Source organism: Myxocyprinus asiaticus, chromosome 37, assembly GCF_019703515.2.
Source record: "Myxocyprinus asiaticus isolate MX2 ecotype Aquarium Trade chromosome 37, UBuf_Myxa_2, whole genome shotgun sequence".
Taxonomy (NCBI): Eukaryota; Metazoa; Chordata; class Actinopteri; order Cypriniformes; family Catostomidae; genus Myxocyprinus; species Myxocyprinus asiaticus.
Window position 1 is genome coordinate 3,485,960 of NC_059380.1, and position 25,186 is coordinate 3,511,145.

The 25,186-nt window shown below is 35.9% G+C and overlaps 2 protein-coding genes across 2 annotated transcripts; both read left to right on the forward strand.

The window, feature by feature from the left end:
* Positions 1 to 2,507: 2,507 nt before the first annotated feature.
* On the forward strand, positions 2,508 to 5,860 carry LOC127428013 (transmembrane protein 169-like). The gene is made up of 3 exons (XM_051676046.1): positions 2,508 to 2,661; positions 2,841 to 3,168; positions 4,254 to 5,860. Exons 2-3 carry the CDS (start codon positions 2,943 to 2,945, stop codon positions 4,883 to 4,885), a joined length of 858 nt encoding a protein of 285 aa, XP_051532006.1. The 5' UTR covers positions 2,508 to 2,661; positions 2,841 to 2,942; the 3' UTR covers positions 4,886 to 5,860.
* On the forward strand, positions 5,278 to 24,402 carry LOC127427757 (CASP8 and FADD-like apoptosis regulator). Its single transcript, XM_051675547.1, is given in 6 exon segments — positions 5,278 to 5,310; positions 16,740 to 17,062; positions 17,229 to 17,323; positions 20,628 to 21,144; positions 24,131 to 24,236; positions 24,379 to 24,402. Coding segments are annotated over 6 exon segments (1,098 nt in total).
* The last annotated feature ends 784 nt before the right edge of the window (positions 24,403 to 25,186 follow it).

Sequence of the window (25,186 nt, forward strand, 5' to 3'; positions counted from 1 at the left end):
TCTGTGATGATCTGGGGGTGCTTCAGCAAGGCTGGAATCGAGCAGATTTGCCTTTGTGAAGGTTGCATGAATCAATCCACATACAAGGTTATCCTGGAAGAAAACTGGCTTCCTTCTGCTCTGACAATGTTCCCCAAATCTGAGGATTGTTTTTTCCAGCAGGACAATGCTCCATGCCACACAGCCAGGTCAATCAAGGTGTGGATGGAGGACCACCGGATCAAGACCAATCTCCAGACCTGAGCCCCACTGAAAACCTCTGGAATGTAATCAAGAGAAAATGGATGGCCACAAGCCATCAAACAAAGCCAAGCTCAGGGGCGTAGCAGTTATTTTAAAAGTGGGGGGGACACAGCTGTCAGTAGGTGGCTCGCACAGACCCAACACTTACAGTGCCGTATTAATATATTACAGTATATTAACATATAAGTATTATATTAATATATACGTATTATTTACTTTGAATATTTGTAGTATTTTAAAGATTCAAGTATTGCAAAATAATTGAAACATTTTGCAAAATAATTGAACAATTTTGCAAAATTAGCTGCAAAAATAAAGGGCATCTTGTGGAGCACTTGCTTCTGTTTCACACATGACAGTAAAAGACTGAGCACAAGCTGGTCCTGAATAAATTATTTAATCAGTTACAATAATGACAACTGTGCATGTGCACAATTTTATTTTTTTTGCTTGTGCATTGTGGGATTTAAATGTATCCAAGTGGCTCGAGTGTTTTGACAACGTTCACCAAATTTCGTTCGGATCCATTTAATGATTCAGTGACCATTTCTGGTGATGCCAGAAGGTGGTGACAAATGTGTGTCTTGTGTGAAATGAGTTAGTCACTGAATCAACATTCAAAAGAAAATTTTAATCCTTTAAAATGTGTATGTCTACAATTTATTAGAAATTTTAAGCATTATAAGAACAAAGCAAATGTATAATTTCCCTACAGTTTGTGAGCTGCCGAGCATGACTTTATCAAAAGACAACAATAATAATCTTATAATAATAGTTTCAATAATGTCCGTACGTTTTCATGTATATAAAAGCATGTCTACATATCTGTTGACTTCAGTGTTAAGTGTTATAAGAACACAGCAGATCTATCTTTTTTCCTACAGTTTGTCGACTGCACACCAACATAGAGGTAAAGAACAGGATCTGATATTAAAAATAGCTCTACATATTTAACACAGATCTAGTCATCTGCTTAAATTGGCTAAAAGAACCGATCAAACTATTATCTCACAAACATAATGTAAAAAACGTAATGAAGACTCATGCACTGATATAAACTCCAAATACAATGTGCGCTTAAAAGACGGATTGTCCTTTGTTTTTATTCTGCAGTTCATTTCATGTAATGCTGCCAATCAAGAACCATATGCCGATAAATATCTCTCATTTGTGTGTTCCTCATCTCTAGATTATTCATTTAGATCAACATCAATGCCGATTAAAAACATGGATAAATGAGCATTGTTGAAAGCAGCTTTGTAGAAATGAACGGAGCCGTGTTGATTAGACTGTCTGACTGATGGCGTATTACGTAAGGGATGTTTCGGCTCATGAAACTCACCTGTGATTGGCTGGATGGTCGCTCAATCAGCCCAAAGTAATAAAACGCAAAGAATACTGTATACAAATACACCATTTGGACTCGGTATGGGTTTAGCTTGGAAAAGTGCAGGGGACAAAAATCACCTTTTTAAAGAGTGCGGGGGATTTGTCTCCCACGTCCCCAGCGGCTGATACGCCCATGCGCAAGCTGCTTGAATTTTTGCACCAGGAGCGGCATAAAGTCACCCAACAGCAATGTGAAAGACTGGTAGAGAGCATGCCAAGATGCATGAAAGCTGTGATTGAAAATCAGCGTTATTCCACCAAATATTGATTTCTGAACTCTTCCTAAGTTAAAACATTAGTATTTATTTGCATTATTCGAGGTCTGAAAACACTGCATCTTTTTTGTTATTTTGACCAGTTTCTGCAAATAAATGCTCTAAATGACAATATTTTTATACAGAATTTAGGAGAAATGTTGTCAGTAGTTTATAGAATAAAACAAAAATGTTCATTTTACTCAAACACATACCTATACATAGTAAATCCAGAGAAATTAATCATTTTGCAGTGGGCTCTTAATTTTTTCCAGAGCTGTATTTTATTTAACCCATATATTTATTTAATTTATTTGTATTTTTAATACATGTTCAATAAATGTACATATTATTTATATGTTTATATTTATTATTATTATTATGTATGTATTTTATATTCTTATATGTATTATTCTTTTATTCATTTATTTTTATTTATTTTTTTGCATGTACAGGCATTGTCAGGAATCAATAATTACTCGGTTTTGCTGGCATCTTGTGGTTTAAATGTTTAGGCCCCTGTGGAGCGCCGGTTGCCAGGCAGAGTCAAGAGCCCACCATCAGCACGCTCGCCGCTGATTGGCTGAAGAATCGCATTCCGCTGGGCGAGAGTGGGGGATACGCTTTCGGACGCGATCTCCGGCGTGGCACTGTCCGGAAAAAACAAATAACCCGAACGCTACAACGGGACATGTGGTGAAGACTTGCAAAATCATCATTTGAACAATATAAGCAAGCGACATCTCAATGCATTTTTCTATGCAACTGATGCAAGGTAAGCGTTCTTCAGCATCGTACTTTTTCACATCAGTGTACATCAAGGGCAGATAGTAAACATGGGTGGTGACTGGGGACGAACTGGGCGCTGTTGTAGGACAATAGATAGTAAGTGATGCTATCATTCAGTGCATGCAACGCAAAGTAACATATCATAAGCTGTTTTCACTATACTAGAAGACAACATCAGAAGACATCACCACCATCTTCAGGGGTGATTGTGGCACTGAGCAGTCCAGCATCATACTGACATCATCATACATCAGTGGGAAACAAATCATGAGTGAAGGAACATCTGGAGACACCTCTGGTATGGAATTGGAGGGAGTGATTCGGACAGAGGAAACCCCAGTGAACATACTGGAGGAGGAGGGAACCAGCACACGGAGGAAGAAGAAGAAGAAAAAGAAAGAGATCATCTACCGCTCTGATCTGGAGGATGAGGATGCAGGAGAAGGAACCTCAGCGGATGTGGATGGAACCTTTGATCCTCCACCTGAAGAAGGTGAAAACAAACACTGTGATGCTGCCTGTGTTTGGTAACGTCCTGTCTGGGTCATTCACAAATAAGGTTGTCCAAGGTGATAAAAAAAGAGAAATCTTAAAAAAAAAAAAAATATATATATATATATATATATATATATATATATATATATATATATATATATAATTTATTTATTTATTTATTCATTTTATTTTTTTAAGATTTCTCTTTTTATATATATATATATATATATATATATATATATATATATATATATATATATATATATTTATTTATTTTGTTATTATTATTTTTTATTTTTATTAAGTAAATAAATATAAAAATTCTACAGTAAAAAAAACAAAAAACGTTTATTGGTTAATGAGTAGTTATCTTAACGTGTACGGTAAAAAAATTATAATATATTTAACAAGAACATACATGTCATTTTACCATAAAATACTGTTTACAGAAAATTTCTGGCACCAACAGTTGATGGTGTTTTACTGTAAATGTAACATATTGTTTTGTTTTTACAGTCTAGTTTAAAATGTGTCAAGTTTGAAGAAATGTAATCATCGTGTCTATGTTGGTTTTTGCAAAACATTTATAGAGTTTTCATCAAGAAATTGATTTAATAACTTTAAAAATGTCATGTGGCGTAACCATTAAGTAAAAAGTATTAGAAAACTTGAATACATGAGTATATACAACTTCATTTAAAAGTTATCAAACATATTTTTCAAGGTAGTTTTTATTTTATTTTTATTTATTTAAGTCGTTTTCTCAAGGTAACACCATATGACCTGAACAAAATATGCATTTTCATAAAAATGTAAAAATATGTCATATATATTTTTTTAAACTTCACACACAATCCTGTCTAAAGGCGTCCTCTCTGTTTTGTTTTGTTTATTTATCACATAACAACAACATGTTGGTTACACCACATGACTTTGATTTGGTGGACAAAGGTTTTTCAAATATTAATCATAATTTAAAACAAAAATTGCTTGCTTATTTGTTTATAATTATAATTATTTGAGCTCAACTTGTATTGAACCCGGAATATTCCTTTATGGAAAATCTGTCTTTGTCGTTCACAGAAGAGGAGGATACACCTCCCGACAGCCGTTTTGTGACCCTGACTGGCACCATCACACGAGGAAAACGGAAAGGCCAAATGGTAGACATCTATATGACCCTCACTGATAAAGAGTTGAGAGATATGGCGCGCTCTAAAGAGCGTCTAGATGCGGAGTGTGACGGGGCCGCCGAAGCCAAGGAAAAACCCTGCACGTTAGGGATCAGCCAAGGCCCACATGTTCTCCTCTGGAGCCTTTCCTGCTCTCCATTCATCTTCCTCCTCTCCTTCATCACGTCCTTTTACTATGGAACGCTCACCTGGTACAACGTCTTTCTGGTTTACAATGAAGAACGCAGCTTCCTGCACAAGATCACAGTGTGTCCTTTGCTCATCCTGTTATATCCGGTGCTGATCATGGCGTTGTGTGTATGTATGGCGGTGTATGTCACTGTGACCCAGCTCTCATGGGTGTTTGGAGAATGGTGGCTGGCGGTCAGGGACCTGGAGAAGGGCTTCTGTGGGTGGATGTGTGGGAAAATGGGGTTGGAGGACTGCGCCCCGTACAATGTGGTTGAGCTCCTGGACTCTGACACACTTTCCGGGACACTCCGGGGAAAGAGGATAGATGTTGAGGCAACTTCTGCTTTGTGAAATGGAAAAGATGGAATTACTTTGATCTTATGAGAAGTCATAATAATAGTAGGAGATGGAAAATTCGAAGGAATTGTTCGAGTTGGCTCAGAAATGCCTGACATTTATTGAAATAGAGATAAATAAACCAATGATCAATGATCATATGTTTTTTTCTTAGTTTAACACCTAACCTAAACCTAACCATAAAGTGTAACCCCTAACCTAAACCATAAATCTAACCTTGATTTTAATAGTAAAATCACTTGTGTACTAGAGATCGACCGAAAGTAGATTTTGCCGATACCGATAACTAAGGTGGTGGAAAAGGCCGGTAACCGATTAATCGGACGATTGTTTTTAAAACTGATTTATAAAATAACCTATAAAAATGTTCCTAGTCTTTCCTTACTATGACGGGCACAAAGAGACTACAAGAGTCCAAAGTAAATAAAATCCAAGATGTTGTTTATTGTTCAACAAAAATCCTAATAATAATCACACATAAGAATAAAGATTTGGTTCATAATGTGGGACTTTTAACTATAAACAAGCCCGAAACACACTAGGGACTCTTATTTTGAAATGACAGAGACGTGGCTCTTTTGCAATGTTCTGTATTCAAGTATTCACAGAATTAAGCTTTTTATAGCCTATGTTTTCACCAGATGAAGAGTTTTATATGTACAGTATATACTTTACCAGATGATGTTTATTGAGGAATATGGCTTATTATTATTTACAAGATATGAAGTTGGAGACTTGATGTATGTGCTGACGGGACACATTTCCATATATTCAATTTTTTTTTGTCACATAGATTTTTGCAGATAATCGCTAGTTCCAAAAAGCAACTATCGGTGCCGATTAATCGGTAAAACCGATATATCGTAAAACCGATATATCGGTCTACCTTTATTGTATATCACAGAAAACAAAGAAACTTGAGGATTTTGAATGAGTGTTCTATTGTTTTTCCTACGTTTAACTCCGATCCCAAACCCCAAACCTAACCATGATTTTAATAGGAAAATAACTTTTGTGTAGTATGGAAGAAAGAAAACATTGTGTCAAAAACTAGATGAGGGAAGTGTATTACGGTTTAATGTAGGGCCACACAATTTTAAAAAAATAATCGAAATTACAATTACAGCTGCCACAATTTCCTAATCTTGAAAAGTGTCAATTATAGCAGTCCATGTAGGTCTACTCATGTTGCGTCAAAATTGTCGATTAAATTTTCTATTTAAATTTGTTTTTGCAGCAGTTGAGCATTATTACCAATCACAGATTAGTCTGTTGCCTGCTTTGAGTAAGTCATTGATCAAAAAAAATAATACATTTTCAACTTGTTTCGGAGGTGTGGCCATCATAAAGAATACGGCATGCAGTTGCTCCACCCAAAATAAGTATTTAATGTAAATTCTATCAATCGAAATTAATCGCAATTACGACATCAAGGGAAATAATCGTCAAATATGATTTTTTGTCATAATCGTGCACCCCTAGTTTGACATCAGTCATTTGCTTTGCATAAATAAATATGTAATGATTACAAAGAAAATGGTTTATTAACGTTTCCTTTCTAAAAATAAAGTGTTGGATAGGAGGCTAGTTAAAATTCGATGCCTTTATTGTATCGATTTGAAATTCCATTTGTTGATTGGTCGATCTCTTTGGGGATAAAAGTTGTACCTTTTCGTATGAGCCAAGTCGTTCAATATCTTTTACAATTTTGCCATCTTATACCAATTATTACGAATTGTTATGAGACAGTGTTGGCTCTGTCTACACATTTTGATTACTACAGAGAATAATTAGATTCATTCCTCACTTTGAAAAAACAAACGAATGTGTTCAATCATGGAAATCATTGTACATTGGCCCATAGACTTAAACTGTTAGCACGTGTACTGAACTGTTGTCACATTTTAGTTTGTTTTTACAAACTGAGGCACAATTCGAAACTATTTTCTTTGGTATATGACAGCATGCCACATATGTTAGAAGCTCTCACAGCACTCAGTAATGTCTTCCTCATTACACATGCAGGGCTCAAGACAAAACAAAATGACTATGGAGTCTGAACTGAAACATTTGAAACATTTAGGAGCCAAATGGCTGTTTTTAGTTGCCAAATTGCACAATTTAGATGGCAGTTCAGAAGCAAGATAAAAAGTCGGAGAAAGACAGCCGATAGCCGATTAATCAGCCGATAGTTTTAAAAATCAGTATATTTCATTGGACTTTTAATTATAAACATGCCCAGAATCACCGGGGACTCCGGTGAAGTGTATGTGCTCCCATGTGCTCCCAGTTAGAGAAGGGTCAGTCTGCGCCCTGCAAGACTACAACAAGACACGCCCTCTACAAGTTACGCCCCCTTTTAAATAACCGGCAAAATGTTGAAGTCTTAAAACCGTTGGATGTCACATTCATACACTGTGTTTGTTGTGTTTATTTTAAGTCCCGCAGCAACCCTACATCTACCCCTAAACTCAACCTTAACCACAAGATTAAAAAATGATACGTTTGTAACATTATTAAAAATATTGCAACTTTAAAGTTCTATTGAATAGAATCATTACGCCGTATCACTAGGTGGCGGCAGTAAGGAGAAACATGATGAAATGAAGAGGAGAAGAAGCTGTACCACTGTGTAACTAGCAGGCTAATTGGCTAGCGGTTTGCTAAGCTCATAGGCTAACTGTTTAGCTTGTGAGCTAACTGGAGAAAACAGAACAGATAAATGTTTAATTTTACAATTTATATCTTCAGTTTAATAATATGATATGCAATGTATAATTTAAAGCTGAAGTATGTAATTCCTGCGACACTAGCGCCACCAAACGGAATTGCAAAAATAAACTTTTTCAAAAACAAATTCTGAATAAGCCCCTCGCCCCCTAGACTCGTAGACTTGAGTGAAATTTAAGATGACAATTATTTGATGAGTATAAAACAGAAATGTAATGTCTCTCTTTGGCGTAAGCCCCGTCTGGCGGTCCGAAGAAGTTGTACTCGGAACCATCATATCCTGCCGGAAATAGGAGGCAGGGGCGAGGAGCCTACGCCCATGCAGGACGGGACTCAACTGGTGGTGGTGGGGTGGTGGAGGTTGCTGTGTTAGCACACTGAAACTCAATGTGATAGATTGTGAGCAGACTTATAAAGCAATGGCTTACATGTGATTGGCTAGGAGTTACCTAGCTAATGGTGCAATAATGTACAGCTGCTAGTTTTCCCGCTAGAACTACGCTGCGCTTAAATTTCCAGCCCCCAACTCATGCCATTGGTTGAGTTACGTTGCTGGGGTGGGTTTAAGCGGGATCTCTCTAAACAAAGACATTTTCAAAGTGCCACAGAAATACAGCGCTTACAGTCATCTTGCGGGACGCAGACAGATACACTTGCCCAGCTGTGAACTCACTGATGGCTTCACTGTAGGATTCGCTGAAAAAGTGACTCTGATTCAAACTGCTAGCCTGAGCTCCTAAGTTCAATCCCGTTTCGTGAATTCGGCTGATTGATTAAAAAGACCCAGTTCAAAAGAGTCATTAGTCTGCGAATCGGACATCGTGGCTCACACTGTGTTTGTTGTTGCGTGCAGCGAGCTCATCTCAACAGAAAATGTGAACATTGGTGGAAGACACAGATGATATCTGACAAATCTGCAAATTAACGCACACAAAGCATTTCCCCACTGTCGCCAAAGACGACTAGATTTTAAATTGTTGCAATTATTATTTTCTTTGGCGCATTTGCGCCAGTTTTAGTCACAGTCTGGAGCCCTGACATATTGGGAATGAATAGTAGGCTACTTTTGAAAAAGATATGTTTTAAATCATGTGCACTCACGTGACATGAATCCAGTTAATCCTGTAGCCTAATAAAAGCTGCTTTAGTTTACACAGAGCGGGTCGCCTCATAGGGGCCGCCATGTTGAGATCACATGACCAGCCAACTTGGCGCATTTCTGCAATGGCATCAGTAACTGAAAAAGTTTGCATTTATGATATGCTGCTTTCACACTGCTTGGTGATAGTATAAGTCAAGATGACGTAGGCATAGTCCATGAAAAACTGAGTGAGACAGAAAACTCTGAATCTTCTCTGTCTTGTCAACTATTTGAAGTATTTGACTTCCGCCTTAAAACATTCTGTTCAATCAGGATAACATCGTTTTCTCTCCATGAGGTTGAGTTAGCTATGTTTCACTTAGTGCTGTGTGACACGTACTTCCACTTAAATGTCCTTAGTAGTTCCCATTTACTGTTTTCTACTTTTGTTAGTCAGAATGTGTTGATTTTAACCTGACATGAGTCTGCCACTAAACTAAGCGGCATATTACACTCCAAGTAGACTCATCAGCTTTGTACACATTTTGTCTTCCATGCACAGGGGAGTTTATTATTATTACAGTGTTATATTCTGCTCGAGGTATATGAGTAAGTCCCAAATCATTTAACTGTTAATCATTAGTATTACAAACGGTATGGTGCTTTGTGTTTTTACAGGTGTAACAATGGTGCTATGACAGTGTTCACTAAGGATATCAGCCATTAAAAACCACAGACTGTTTCACATCACTTTAAACATAATGGCTCAGTTCCAGAGAATGGGGTATTAAACAACAGAAACATCTGACTCATGTACTTTAGGTGTGGTGGAGTCTGTTTCTCATCATTTGAGTTTATTATGATATTTTATCTGAGTAATTATTAGAAGGTCTTGTGGGCAGGTTTGGTGTAAACCAGGGGTTTCAAATGTTTTGATACCAAGGACCCCCAAATATAATGACCCCCTTCCTAAAACATAAAGGTAGCTAGACATTTTCATGTGAGAAACCACAAAAACAATGGAAGTGAATGGGGGCCAATCCGTAAACGTTAAAATACTCACTGTTTTAAAAGTATAGCCATAAGACGTGAACAATATGAGTGTTTACATGAGTTTAATGTGAGAAGATTGCTTACTAACCTTTTCTGTGTAAAACTATATCCAACTTTACAACTTTGTTGTCATGACGATGTAAAGTCGTAAACTCTAAAACCCTAAAACGACCGTAAAAACAGTGATTTAAACAACTTTATAGTTCAAGTAATACAGAAGTTTTAACGTAAGATTTAACGCAAGTACTTTTATAAAATTTTAAGCTTCACATTTCTGTCTTTAAACCCTCCAAAAAATTGCTGCATTCACTCCTATTGTAAGTGCCTCACAGCAACCTCAATTTTTGCTTTTTTTAAAGGTAAAAAAAAAAGTTTAACTGCTAAAGACATGAATTGTAATTTTGCAATGTAAGTATAAAATCATGACCACTCTCATTAAAATTAAGACTTTTTATTTTTAATTAAGTAACCTTATAAAAGCTGTTTTATTCTACATGGAGAGGGTCCGCACATGGGAGCTGCCATGTCATGAATCACATGACCAGCCGAATACTACTCACTTAATCTCAGTAACTGTCCTGTTATGTGACACTTTCATTGATTAAAGTAATCATGGCTGATTGTGAATTCAAAATTTCTACAATGGCATCTGAAACTAAAAACTATTGATTTTAAATGATGCTGCATCCAAGCCGCTAGGTGTGTTACTGAGTGCACATTTAAAGAAAAGGAGGGACGAGTCAAAATTAATTTACGTGGTAATTATGCCACAAATGCTATTGATTGAGCTAAACTTGTATTGAACCCGGAATACTCCGTAAATCTTATGATTTATGGCCATTCTTCAGAGAGAAGTAATAATGTAAAAGAAAAAAATATTAGTTTAACTTTTACATTTGGAAAAAAAATATTTTTCCGTGACGAACCTCCTTGTGGCCCCCAGTTTGAAAAGCCTGGTGTAAACCATCTTTTTGGAGAAGTAATTGCAATTATCCACAGGTCTGTTTAAATTAGGGAACAATTCCAACTGCTGTGCTGCACAATGTCTGACACTTATTAATGGCATGGATAATAAAACATCTGTTCTTTGCAATTGGGCCAGCCTTAAACTGTTCCACGCACACTTGAATAACATTTAATATTGTCTTCTGGCACGAACTAGGCTGCTTTTTCTGCAAACATGGTTTCAAAGCACAAACTTTGTTTTATAGCATGCACGCACGTGTTTAATTATATGCACTGGCTGTGTATGACAGTTGATGTATTTACAATTATTTTTAATAAAGTTTTTTCTCATTTGTTGTTTCAATTTTAAAGCACTTACATGTACACAACCCTTTCAGCTGCCACATACCTAGGTGTACACTTAGGTGTACCTAAGCAGGGGCATAGATTCCCCCCCCATTTATACCATGATCAATGGAAACGTCAATAATGTTCATGCTCATGCTGCAACCCCCCCCCCCCCCCCCAAATGTTCAAGCCACATCTACACCCTTGTACCTAAGTGTTATATAATTCCCATATTAACACTAATGACATGAGACGAAAGAAGTAAATACTCCAAGGGATGAGTCAGATCAACGAGTGAATGAATGAGCACGAACTAAACAAAAGAGTGTGGCAATGTGTTTGCGGTTCATAAATGAAAGAATTTATCCTTCCCGTGTTCAGACCGAACGCGTTATTGCGCTATAAAAGAAACAGGTGCAATGGTCAGAGACATCTGTCTAGCGCAGTGGTTCCCAGCCCTGTTCCTGGAGGCCCCCCAACACTACACGTTTTGGATATCTCCCTAATCAAACACACCTGATTAGCAACTCATTAGCACGTTAGTAGAGACTCCACGACCTGAATTGGGTGTGTCAGATAAGGGAGATATACAAAATGTGCAGTGTTGGGGGGGCCTCAAGGAACAGGGTTAGGAACCACTGATCTAGCACATGTTTACGCAGGGAAAAAAACAGCGGATGAACACAAAACGAGTTCGGTGTGAACGGCCCCTTCAGCAACACAACTTGTCTCTTTCTTATCTGATAGGCCTACTTTTAATCTTTCCTTCTTTTTAATTATCAATTGACCAAATCAATTGTCTTAGACTGTTTTGTTTTTTTTAATTTTTGGAATAATCTACACCGGACTGCTTGTTTAAATATATCAGACATGTGACGTAGTGGTCAAAATAGGCTAAACAGAAGTAAATTACTTTATGGCCACATGACATGTAGACATTGAGGGTTTTAGTGTGGGAAAATATCACTTCATGTCAAGTCATTTTTATTTGTATAGCACTTTTCACAACTCACATCATTTCAAGTGTTAAGGGCTAGTGTTTAAACAAAGATTTTGTATGAACTGTAAGATTAATGACTAATGTCTTTGAAGTCCATCCTGGATTAACTGCAGAAGTACACATAGATGCATTATCCTTTGTTAGTTGGCTGATGAAGGCTTTTGATGGTAAATAATTGAAAGTCTACATATTCCATTTTAAGAGTGTAGTCCATCAACAGACAAAGGTGATGCAAGCAGAGATCGGTGAGATGCATCGCAGTTCAACCGGCAGGTCATTTCGGTGGGGTTCATGCTAAATCCAAGGTTCAGGCAGTGGCATATGAAGTATCCCATGTCTTATGGTTGGAGTTGGCATCAGTTCATCCTCTGAAGTCCATCAGAATAGACTGAAGTGATGTCCGGCTGGCACCGACTTCTGTTAGTCGTCATCACTCAGAGACATATAGCAGTGGAGTCCGACACCAAGCAGGAACAGAGCTGGATCTGGCCGGCTGATATGAATCAGATATGAATCCCGTGGTTGAGACAGGGAAAAAAAAATAGAACAATATTAGCGTAGATGCCATTCAATTTATTACAGAGTTATAGAGCATGATAAATGTTTCTGGTTCCGGCAGACCTAACTAAAGCAGCCTAATTGTGAGTTGATGGATAAATTAGGAGTATACCTGGCTAAATAGATGAGTATTTAGTCTAGACTTAAACTGAGTGAGTGTGTCTACGTCCCGAACAGCGCTATTTCATAGTTTAGGAGCCAAATAGGAAAATGATCTACCTCCTTTTGTGGATTTTGATATTCTAGGAACTATTAACAGGCCAGAATTTTGTGATCGTAATGAACGTGATGGAATATAGCATTGTAGAAGCTCACTTAGTACTGTGGAGCTAGACCATTCAAAGCTTTGTATGTAATCAACAAAATTTTAAAATTAATACAAAATTTAACAGGCAGCCAATGTAACGATGACAAAAGGGGCTAATATTATCATATTTTTTGGTTGTAGTAAGCTCTCTGGCAGCTGCATTTTTAAACAATTGAAGTTTATTATTGAACTTGCAGGACATCCTCCCAGTAATGCATTACAATAATCTAATCTTGAGGTCTTGAATGCATGAATATGTTTTTCGGCATCAGCAACAGAGAGCATGTCTCGTAACTTAGCAATATTTCTGAGGTGGAAGAATGCTGTCCTACAAACATTGGAAATTTGATTGTCAAAGGACAGATTGGTATCAAATATAACACCTAATTTCTTCGCAGTAGAAGACGATGTAACAGTACATCCATCAAGAGTCAAATTATATTTTAGCAGCTTATTTTGAGAGGTTTTTGGTCCAATCATTAGTACCTCTGTTTTGTCGGAATTGAGTAGAAGGAAATGTCTGGCCATCCAACCTTTGATTTCATTGATACACTCTGCTAATTTGGAGAATTGTGAAATTTTGTTGGGTTCTGAAGAAATATAAAGTTGGGTATCATCAGCATAACAGTGGAAACTTATTCCACAATCCCTGATAATATCTCCCAGGGGAAGCATATATAAGGAGAAAAGCAGAAGCCCTAAAACTGAACCCTGTGGCACTCCTTACTTAACTTTTGTTTGATTTGACAATTCCTCGTTTACACAAACACAGTGGTAGCGGTCTGCTAAATAGGACCTAAACCATGCTAATGCAAGTCCACAAATGCCAATATAATTCTCAAGCCATTCAAGAGAATGGCGTGATCTATGGTGTCGAAGGCAGCACTAAGATCTTAAAGCACTAGAAGAGAAATGCAGCAGCAATCAGAAGATAAGAGCAAGTCATTTGTAACTCTGATAAGTGCAGTCTCTGTACTGTGATGGGGCCTAAATCTTGACTTAAACTGTTCATATATACTATTTCTCTGTAGAAATGAACATAGTTGGGAGGACACTACCTTTTCTAGTATTTTCGACATAAACGGGAGATTTTAAATGGGTCTCTAACTAGCCAATTCTCCAGGATCAAGCTGTTGCTTCATAATAAGCGGTTTGATAACTGCCATTTTAAAGTTTCTTGGGACATGTCATGAGGATTAGTGAGGAGTTAATAATATTAAGAAGAGGTTCTGAGACTACAGGAAATATCTCTTTTAAGAGCTTAGTTGTTATTGGATCTAACATACATAAGTTTTGTTAGCTCTTCAAGACCTATGACAGCGAAAGATTGAATTTGCCCTTGAGGAAAATTATGAGATACTGTTTTCTGAGGTACTGTGACAGATGATTGCATAATTCCAATTTTATTTCTGATGATTTAAATTTTATCAGTAAAGAAATTCATGAATTCATTACTATTGTGCTGTGACGGAATATCTGGTTCAGTCGAGACTTTATTCCTAACCAATTTAGCCACAGTACTGAATAAACACCTAGGATTGTTGTGGTTATTTTTTATGAGTTTGCTATAATATGCTGACCTGGCAGATTTTGGTGCCTGTCTACAACTACAGACACTATCCTTCCATGCACCACAAAATACCTCTAATTTTGTATTCTTCCACTTGCGCTCCATTTTCTGAGCTGCTCTCTTGAGAGCATGAGTGTGATCATTGTACCATGGTGCAGGGATTTTTTTATTTAATTTTCTTTAATCGAAGGGGGGTTGACACTATCATGAGTGTTAGAGAAGAATGAATTTATATTTTCTGTTATTACATCAAGTTCTTCTAGACTTTTTGGCTTACTGAGTATGTGAGACAATTCTGGAAGATTATTAGTGAAGCTATCTTTAGTTGTCGAAAGAATAGTTCTACCCGAACGTTAGCATGGTGTAGATTGAGTGACATTAGCTGATCGCAACAAGCAAGAGACGAGGTAATGATCTCATCGCTTTGCGGTAGAATTTCTATAGTATCAACATCAACTCCATATGACACAATTAAATCTAGCGTATGATTATGGCGTTGAGTTGGTCCTGTCACATTTTGTCTGACTCCAAGAGAGTTGAGAATATCGATAAATGCTAATCCCAATGTGGCATTTTCATTATCTATGTGAATGTTAAATTCACCAACAATTAAAGCTCTATCCACAGTAACTACTAGATCTGATAGAAAATGTGAAAATTTACCAAGGAAATCAGAATACGGCCCGAGTGATCTATATACTGTAGGAAAGGCAAAAGACGACAGAGATTTTTATATCTGACGGTGTCACATTAAGCATTATTAGTTCAAAAGACAAACTTATATCCTGTCCTCTGAGTAACACCAAAAACTTCACTGTAAATTTTAGCAACACCTCCTCCTTGACCCTTCAGACGAGGCTCATGTTTATAATAATAACCTGGGGGAGTACATTCATTTAAACTAATACATTCATCCGGTTTAAGCCAGGTTTCAGTCAAACAGAGTGCATCCAAACTATGATCTGTAATAATTTCATTTACAATTAGTGCTTTGGTTGAAAGAGATCTAATGTTTAGAAGCCCTACCTTCATATGATGGTAATCTTTAATTCATATTTTTTCTAAATGATTTAGTGAGAGTTTTGTGTTTGGTAGTTCGGGGAACAGACACAGTCCCTATATGATATCTAGGTGATACAGTCTCTATATGTTGTAGTTTATGTGACCTATGTGATGTCTCATGGCAGCTAGCAGACGTTCGGATTAACCAGTTTGTCTGCTTCCTGACCTGGGCCCCTGTTAGTCAAATACTATCACTATTAAGTCTATGAGCCAAATTACTAGAGAGGAGAGCGGCACCTTCCCTGGAGGGGTGGAGTCCGTCTCTCTTTAGCAGGTCAGGTCTACCCCAAAAACTCTTCCAATTGTCTATGAATCCTATGCTATTTTCAGGACACCACTCAGACATCCAGCCATTCAGTGACACTAATCTACTATAAACCTCATCACCACGACGAGCAGGGAACGGACCCTCGTGCCTTAAAGGAATATTCCGGGTTCAATACAAGTCAAGCTCAATCGACAGCATTTGTGGCATAATGTTGACTACCACAAAAATGTATTTCGACTTTTCCCTCTTTTCTAAAAAAAAAAAAAAAAAAGTTACAGTGAGGCATTTACAATGGAAGTAAATGGGACCAATCCATAAACGTTAACATACTCACCGTTTCAAAAGTATAACCACAAGACATTAAAAATATGTTATCATGATTTTAGTGCGATAAAATAATTTTTTTAGTGCATTTATTTACCTATTCTGAGTTATATCCAGTTTTACAACTTCGTTGTCATGACGACGTAAATCCGTGAACCCTGTAATCCCGCAAAAACGACTATTTCAGCAACTTTACAGCTCAAATAATGCACATGTTTTAACAGAAGAATGAATGTAAATGCTTTTATAAAATTATAAGCTTTACATTTCTGCCTTTTAAACTCCATTCACTTCCATTGTAAGTGTCTCACTGTAACTTTGATTTTTGCTTTTTTTGTGGTGATCAACATTATAATACAAATATATGTCAGTTGAACTTAACTTGTATTGAACCTTAAATATTCCTTTAAGATAGAAGGGTATGTTCACATGTCATCATTTTAAAATTACATTTTCCTAAAGATCCTCTTCTTTCCCAATTTCTTTGCTCATCTAAACCTTACAGTAAACAATGGATGTTTAAAAATGCATAAAAACACATCCCTCTCCTAGCTTTTACAATGACTGCTTGTTTTGCTCAAACTGTGAGCAATATATCCTAGGGATCATACAGTGAAATAGCAGATGGATATTCGATCATGGTTAACAGTGTTACAGCATCTCTCAGCAAGGAGGAGTGTAGGACCCTTCTGTACCTGTGTACAGATTTGTTCACCAACGGCTGTGTGGAGGATTTAAGAGGAGCTTTGCTGGCCTTTGCCAGACAGAAACAAAATCAAACAGGCCAGTCTCAGGCAGGTGATGCCCTTCTGATGGAGCTCATGCTCCGAATGAAACGCTTTGACATTCTAAAGAAAGTTCTCAGCAGCAACAGACAACAAGCTGAAGGAATTGTACACACAGGAGGAGTCCTCTTGGATTACAGGTGAGCTATATCTTTATTTTTCCTTCTATGAAGATTACCCATTTGGTTAATTTATAGTCAAGGTAATGAATAGCCTTATCTTGGGAAAATCCATGCAGCAATACCTTGGGGAATATTTTCACCCACCTGAAAGTTTGCATATTCGTAACTGATCTCATTTAAACAGGGTTCTAATGGCAGATGTGATCGAAAACCTGGAGAATGATGAGTTACAATCACTTATCTTTCTCCTGAGCAATACCCTGCCCAAAGAAAGACTGGGTAGAACTACCGTAAGACTGTAGAAATCACATATTTAACCTCTAGAATGTTTGTTAATTATTTTCTTCCTAGCTTTTTCCTTTTAAATAAAAAATAAGTAACAGTTCTGCTCATAAATGTACATACCCCTTGCAGAATCTGCAAGATGTATATCTATTTATTTATTTTTTTTTAAAGAGGGATCATAGAAATTGCTCTTATTTAGTACCACCCAGATGAAGCTGCTTAACACAACAGATATTAACATGTATTCCACAAGGCAAAATAATAACAAAAATAACATAAATTATCATGTTTGAAAGTTTAACACACCTTTGTTTCTGAACTCTATAGAATATGAAATAAGTCAGATTTGTAAAATATTTTTTAGAGCTGTTTTTGTAACTGTAGACACAACCTAAATAATAATAATAATAATAATAATATGTGATTTTTTTTTTGTATTATTTTTTTCATATTTGATACATCAGGCTTTAAAGGTCATTATCCTCCTGAGACCCAACAATTCATCTTTATATAAGAATTTTGTTATTTAAATTTCTCTTAGCCCATACATGTCACAGTAGTAAATCTTGGGGTATCTTAAGTAGGATGTGGTCTTTGAGAGAGCAATTTAGTCCTCAGGGTGGGCAGTAGTTTTTCTCTTTTTGTCGGTGCGGGTGCTCCTTCTTGGGCTGGTCCCCTTGATCGTGTTTCAGTGTTGGTCTCAGGGGCGCATGGGCTGCATATCTATAAAAACTCATATCTGTATAAATATCAGTTCCCAATTCAAATATATCTTATTATTTGTCAGTATTTTCAAAGCTCTGAGTTTTTTTATTGTGGTGGCCATGAATGTAATGTAATGATTGAGAGATATACCTCAAAAGCTTGTTGTATCATATTTGATACATGCAATTTAACTCGATTATCCTATAAAATAATGTACAAAATTTCAAGCAAGCACAAGTTGATTTAATTCAGCAAATACTAACTTTGATCAGCAACAATATAAACATTTTAGTTACTTTTACTTTATCAAAATTAGCAAAGATTTCACTACAAAACAACAAAAGAGCACAGAAATGTTCACCAGGAGACAGAAGACATCTAGTACATTACATTTATGTTACATTTATTCATTTGGCAGACGCTTTTATCCAAAGCGACTTACAAAAGAGGAAAACATTGCATACAACAGGTTTTTCAGCAAAGTATTCATCATATTGATGATGTAAAGGCATTAGAAAATCATATATCATATACAGTATGATACAGACAGCTTTATAATGTTAATATTGTGTGTTTCCCCCTTTTGTGATGTGAACAGACCTTAAGGAAATATTCCGGGTTCAATATAATTTAAACTCAATCGACAGCATTTGTAACATAATGTTGATTACCACAAAAATTAATTTAGACTCGTCCCTCCTTTTCTTTAAAAAAAGCAAAAATGTGTATTACACTGAGGCACTTACAATGGAAGTCAATGGGGCCAATTTTTGAATGTTAAAATACTCACTGTTTCAAAAGTATAGCCACAAGACATAAATAATATGCATGTAACCATGATTTTAGTGTGATAAAATCACTTACTAACCTTTTCTGTGTAAAGTTACATCCAATTTTATCTTCGTTGCCATGACGATGTAATGTCAGCAAACCCTAAAACCCTAAAATGACTGTAAAAATTATGATTTAAATAACTTTACAGCTCAAATAATACATGAGTTTTAACAGTAGAATTAATGTAAGTGTTTATATAAAATTATAAGCTTCACATTTCTGCCTTTAAACCCTCCAAAAATTGGCCCCAATCACTTCCATTGTAAGTGCCTCACTGTAACCTCAATTTTTGCTTCTTTTTTTTTTTCGAGGGATGAATCTAAATAAATTTTTGTGGTAATCAACATTATGCCACAAATGCTGACGATTGAGCTTAACTTGTATTGAACCCGGAATATTTCTTTAAGAACAGTGCCTGGTTGCATAAAGCACCTTAAGTGTAATTTTCCCTTAAGATCATGCTAAAGGTTCCCTTAAACTTAAGAGTGTATTTATTTTTTTACTTAAGTATGCCTTTATAGTTTAAGAGTTACAAGATTTCTAAAAATGAAGAAATAGCTAAATTTATACAACCAATTGAAGAGTATAGTATGCCGAGGCAAATGTTTCGTGATAGGGAGAACCCAGTTTGAACCATTTTAGCGATGAAATCTGTTGCAGAAGTACAGATTTGACAGTCACGCAATCGCTAAGAGTTCGCTTAAAATCGCTAGCAAGCTGAAGGGCGATCTATTAGGAACACACAAAACCCAGAAATGTGCCCAGTATTTTATACTCTCTGCATCTTTATAAACTGTAGAAATGGATGCATTAAAATCATACCACAAGTTTATTTGTGATGTGTCGCAAATTTGTATATACTGAATATCCTACATCCCTACTGACCAAAACTAATCTTCTTAATTTGGGATGGCAATTAGTTCTCTGTACAGTTATAGAAGCATCTTAACGTCTTGCACCTCTAATCCAACTCTTAGTCTTTTAAAGGTGTCTTTCTCGAAAGGACACTTGCCGGCCGGCTGTAAACACAGAATCCTCCATTAACTGGTCTGCATGCGAAACTCAGGATGTTTACATAGGAAAAAGTTACACAAAAAAAGTGTTTGAATTGATTGCATTCGAGGATTGTACCTCAGATACAAATGGAAATCCTCTAGAAAATGAGTTTGAAAAAATATTTATGCAGTAATCATAAACGACTGTGATTGGTGCATCCTGGAAAGTGCTGTGAAAAGGCTGTGAAATAGGTGGCACGTGACAACACGACAATAATTTAGACATTAATAATACTGAGAAACATTAATAGTCTTTAAAATGAAATAAAAACTTACTCTAAAGTTAAAGTATTTTCTATGTGGTAAAATTGCCTAAGTGTTGGTCGGGACATTTCCGATCTTCTGAACGTTGGCAGAGACATGTCGTTTCCTAACAGAAGAATTTTATTACGGTAAAACCTAGTTCACTGTAGTACATCTCTTCATGGTTTTACTTACCTGAGAGAAGTGTCTAAGGGATTATATGCAACACCCTCAAGTCATTCCCTCAGGTAAGGGGAAATCACGCTTTAAGATATTTATAAAATTCCACGTTTTGTCCATTTACTTTAGTGCTCCAAGATTACCTAATCAGCTGTCTGTTTATTTCTCTTTAGATACATTTTCAGACACAACTGTGAGAAAGGGACAGAATTTGTAGGTCAGCGTGCCTGTGCTCAAAACATCTGCTTCTTCTTCTAAACATCTCATTTGTATCCTTTCAGAGATGTTGAACCAGACATTCGAATGTCTGGGTTTCACGGTCATCTTCCACTCTCTCCTGGGTCTGAAAGAAACCCAAAAGGTCCTGGAAGACCTGGCCCACCACAGGAACCTCCAGAGGGTCAGCAGCTTTGTCTGCTGCCTCATTAGCAGGGGATCGGACACTCACGTGCTGGCTACAGACTCCCACGGCTCTGGAATGAGGCTGGAAGATCTCAGACAGCTGTTCAGCCTGGTCCAGTGTCCCTCTCTAGGTGGTTAACCCAAACTGTTCTTCACCCAGGTCTACAGGACAGCAGGAGCCCAGCTAAGACCCTCGATGGATGATGAATATCTTGAGACAGATTGGCCATCATGCCACTATGCTGGGAGTCAGGATGAGGACATGCGAACGGTCCCGGTGTCTGTGGATGTACTTTGGAGTATGTGCACAACTGAGGCAAAGCTGCTGGAAGGCTCTGGTCACCAGTCCGTTTACTTGCAGGCATTAAACTCTGCCTTGCTAAGGGGATTTGAGAGGTATGGTAACAAAGTTTGGATAAATTGCTGTTAAAGTTATGTTTCATTGAACAATGATTAATTCTTGTACCCTTTAGAATAGTCGTCCCAGGGACCCGGGTAGCTCAGTGGTAAAGACGCTGGCTACCACACCCGGAGTTTGCTGGTTCGAATCCCAGGGCGTGCAGAGTGACTCCAACCAGGTTTCCTAAGCAACCAAATTGGCCCAGTTGCTAGGGAGGGTAGAGTCACACGGGGTAACCTCTTCGTGATCGCTATAAGGTGGCTTGCTCTCAGTGGGGCGCGTGGTGAGTTGGGCGTGGTTGCCGTGAAACCTCCACATGCGCGATGGCACGCCTGGCAAGCCACGTGATAAGATGTGCGGGTAGACGGTCTCAGACACAGAGGCAGCTGGGATCCGTCCTCTGCCACCCGGACTGAGGTGATTCACTACGCCATCACGAGGACTTAGTGTGTACATTGGGAATTGGACATTTCAAATTGGGAGAAAAAAAAAATAGTTGTCTTAAAATGTTTGTGATAGAAACAACACTTTTCACACATCTCCTTTGTCTTAATGTGCTGAATTTTAATTTGACAACCGTTCAAATGATTTATTTTACACTTGTACTTGCAAAACAGTCAAAAGACTAAACACCCAAGAAATCTATGGCGAGCCAAATTTACTTTTAATCACGTGCAGGATATGAATTATAAATATCAACAATTAAATTTTTGCTAGTTAAAATGCTAATTACTGATACTGTATTAACAAAGGAATTTGTAATAGTGAAAATGCGATTTGGTATCAGTAATTTTGTTTGCACTAGTAAAAAATTGTATTGATCAAAATGACATCATTACTCGTGGAAATGCAAATTTTTTATATCAAAAATGAAATTTCAACTAGTAAAAAACCTCACAAAATTACTGATAATTTTTACTAGAAGAATTTCACAATGATCTGTTATTCACTCCTTTTTAAAACACAATTAAAGATATCTATAATTATCTTCTTGCTAGTTGAAATTCCAAATACTTATATCAGCAATGCACTTCTTAATAGTAAAAGTTATCATTTTTTTATATCAAAAATTACATTATTACTACTGCAAATGTCAACTGAATTGCAACTAGTAAAAATGCTAACTGGCAATTTTTATTTTCAAATATCTGGAAATGGATAACAGATATCAATGAATTGGATAATTATTAAATATATTTTAAAATGCTTTCTTACTAGTTACAATCACAAGAACAGATATCTGTAATTAACATTAGTGAAAACCAACAACACTACACTCAAAGAAGTAATTTTAAGATTTACGCATTTCAATTTCATAACAGAAGTCCATTAAATTGAATTGAGTAATCTTTAATAAAATAAAATAAAAACGAAATATCTGACGTTTAATTTAATTTTGTTAAACATTACACGAATCAATTTGATGAAATTGAAATGAATAAATCTAAAAAATAAAAAAAGCTAGTGAAAACCAAATTGCATATATAGTATATATATATATATATATATATATAAATGCATTTTTACTAGTTGAAATTCAGTTGCCGATATTAGGAATGGACATATGCACTAGTAACATATTTATTGATACTGATTATTTTTTACTAGTAAGAAATGTGTTGCTGATATGTGAAATTGGAATTTCAACTACAGAAATCAGATGTTAATTATACATATATGTAATTTTGTTTTGAACTGGAATGAATAACAGATCAGTGTGAAATTCTACTAGTGAAAATACAGTTAACAAAAAATATATTTTTTATTAGTTGAAATTCCTTTTTTGATATCAAAGTAATGATGTCATTTTCAAAAAGAAGAATTAACATTTGTACTATTGCAACTGTAATTTCTAATATCAAAAATATATCAACTGCATTACTTATATTTAAGAATTAGCATTTTAACTAGTAACATTTTAATTATAGATATCTATTATTCATATCCTGCCAGGGTTTGGAGGGTTACTTTAGAAATGTATTCCACTACAGATTACAGAATACATGCTGTAAAATGTAATTTGTAACGTATTTCGTTAGATTACTCAAGGTCAGTAATGTATTCTAAATACTTTGGATTATTTCTTCAGCACTGGTAGATTTTTTCACTTGTTTTGACTATAAAAACAAGACAAGATTCACATGTTAAAAATACATTCTCTGAAAAACCGAAATATCTTATGCAGTGTTGCTTCTCAAACAAGATAAATCAAACTAATCTTGTTTTAAGGATTTTTAGATATTTTTACAGGAATACAATACAAAAATTATTATCAAGAATATGATTTTTGCCCTAATATCAAAGGTCTTACTAGGAAAAAAAGAAATTATGATCCAACGTGAATTTTCTTGACAAAAAAAATAAGATCGTGTCTGGTAACTTGTGCATGTAAAATGGCTAGAAATACCATTTTATCTTGGCATAAAGCTGACAATTTACACAAGGTTTATTTCTATTTCTTCTGCTCCAAACTTACTTCAAACGTACTTCTCTGTCTGCTCGTATGAATGTAACACATCATAAGAAAGTGTTTCACCGCTGTTCAAATGCACTTTGGATCACATCATTTATATGTATAAATGTTTTCCATCTGAAAGGACTAAATATTAAATGAAACAAATGACAATAAAATGCAAATTAATCTCTTCAGTAATCAAAATACTTTTTGAATGTAACTGTATTCTAATTACCAATGATTTAAATTGTAACTGTAGTGGAATACAGTTACTTATATTTTGTATTTTAAATACGTAATCCCGTTACATGTATTCCGTTACTCCCCAGCCCTGTATCCTGCACATGATTAAAAGCTGAAAGTGCTTGCGGTATTATATACATAATGCATTGTGTTCAAAGGTGTGAAATTCTTTTCTTTCAATTTTTATCAATGTCTAAATGGGATCATGTTTTTGCAGGTCCGTAAGACTCTGCATTCCACTATTGCCCATAATTCTGTTTTTCTTTTTCTTTTTTCATCTGCAGGAAGATGCATTTATTGAATGTTATGACAGAGGTGAACATAATCGTGTTTAGTCACAATCAGCAGAATCCTGAGAAGACATACCAGCTTCAGCGCTCTCATACACTCGTAAGAAACGTTACTTTTAACACTTTTAACCATCAACTCAAACGTCTCTTTCTTTTTATTATTCACACATGCACAGATACACTCACTTATTTAGAGTAGAAGTAATTGTTGTTTGCACAAATCTTTTTGTGTGGCTGATAAGCTTAAGAGCTTCATACTGCCATAGTAATTAATTGTTCTTTAGCATTACTGTATATTTTATTTGTACTTATTTATTAGTGCAGCTTTATCACTTGAATGTATCAATGTGCCTCGAAGTTACTTAGGTGAGTTTTTGATTTGAAGGCTGTACTGAATTTAACCAAACAAAATCACATTATTGTGCTTTATTCAAATCATCTAAATGGTCTTTTATTATCATTGTATTTTTTACAAGACATTGATATCTGCCAGCGAATACGAAGTTCTCTATTACAGTCTCTACAGATAGTGTCATTTATTATACTTAATGCAAAATAGGAATTTTCTTCTTCTTCACAATTGTTAGAGCATACGTATAAGAATCTAACCAGACTGTCTTACCACTTAAATCAATATAGAATTTTTTGTATCATACTTTGTCATTAAATCATTTATCAGTTATTAGGTTTTGGTTTGCCTATTTTAATAATCAAAAATGCATAGTTTCACCACATCATGGATGTTAAATATCCACTGAGGAATTTGATTATTTGTATTAGGATATTAAAAGATGAGTGAACAATACAAAAAGAAAAGATTATGATTAGCTAAAAGGAAGGTTTTCTCCAATCTATACTAAATGTTTTTCTTGTTACTGCTTTAATTTAATGAACTGTTTTAAACTAACCCATTTGAACCGACATACTGCAGGTTTTTTCCTCATATAAAATGTAGCCAGTTTACAATAAACATAAATAAATAAAAAAAATTAAAAAAAAACGACCGATGAGGACTATTCCGAGAAACTAATTAGAAATGAACTCACCATC

Bases quoted from the DNA above. Each gene is read 5' to 3' on its own strand.
- LOC127428013 (XM_051676046.1), top strand. From the start codon at position 2,943: ATGAGTGAAGGAACATCTGGAGACACCTCTGGTATGGAATTGGAGGGA. The intron at 3,169-4,253 runs GTGAAAACAAAC...TGTCGTTCACAG, and splicing joins TGATCCTCCACCTGAAGAAG to AAGAGGAGGATACACCTCCC.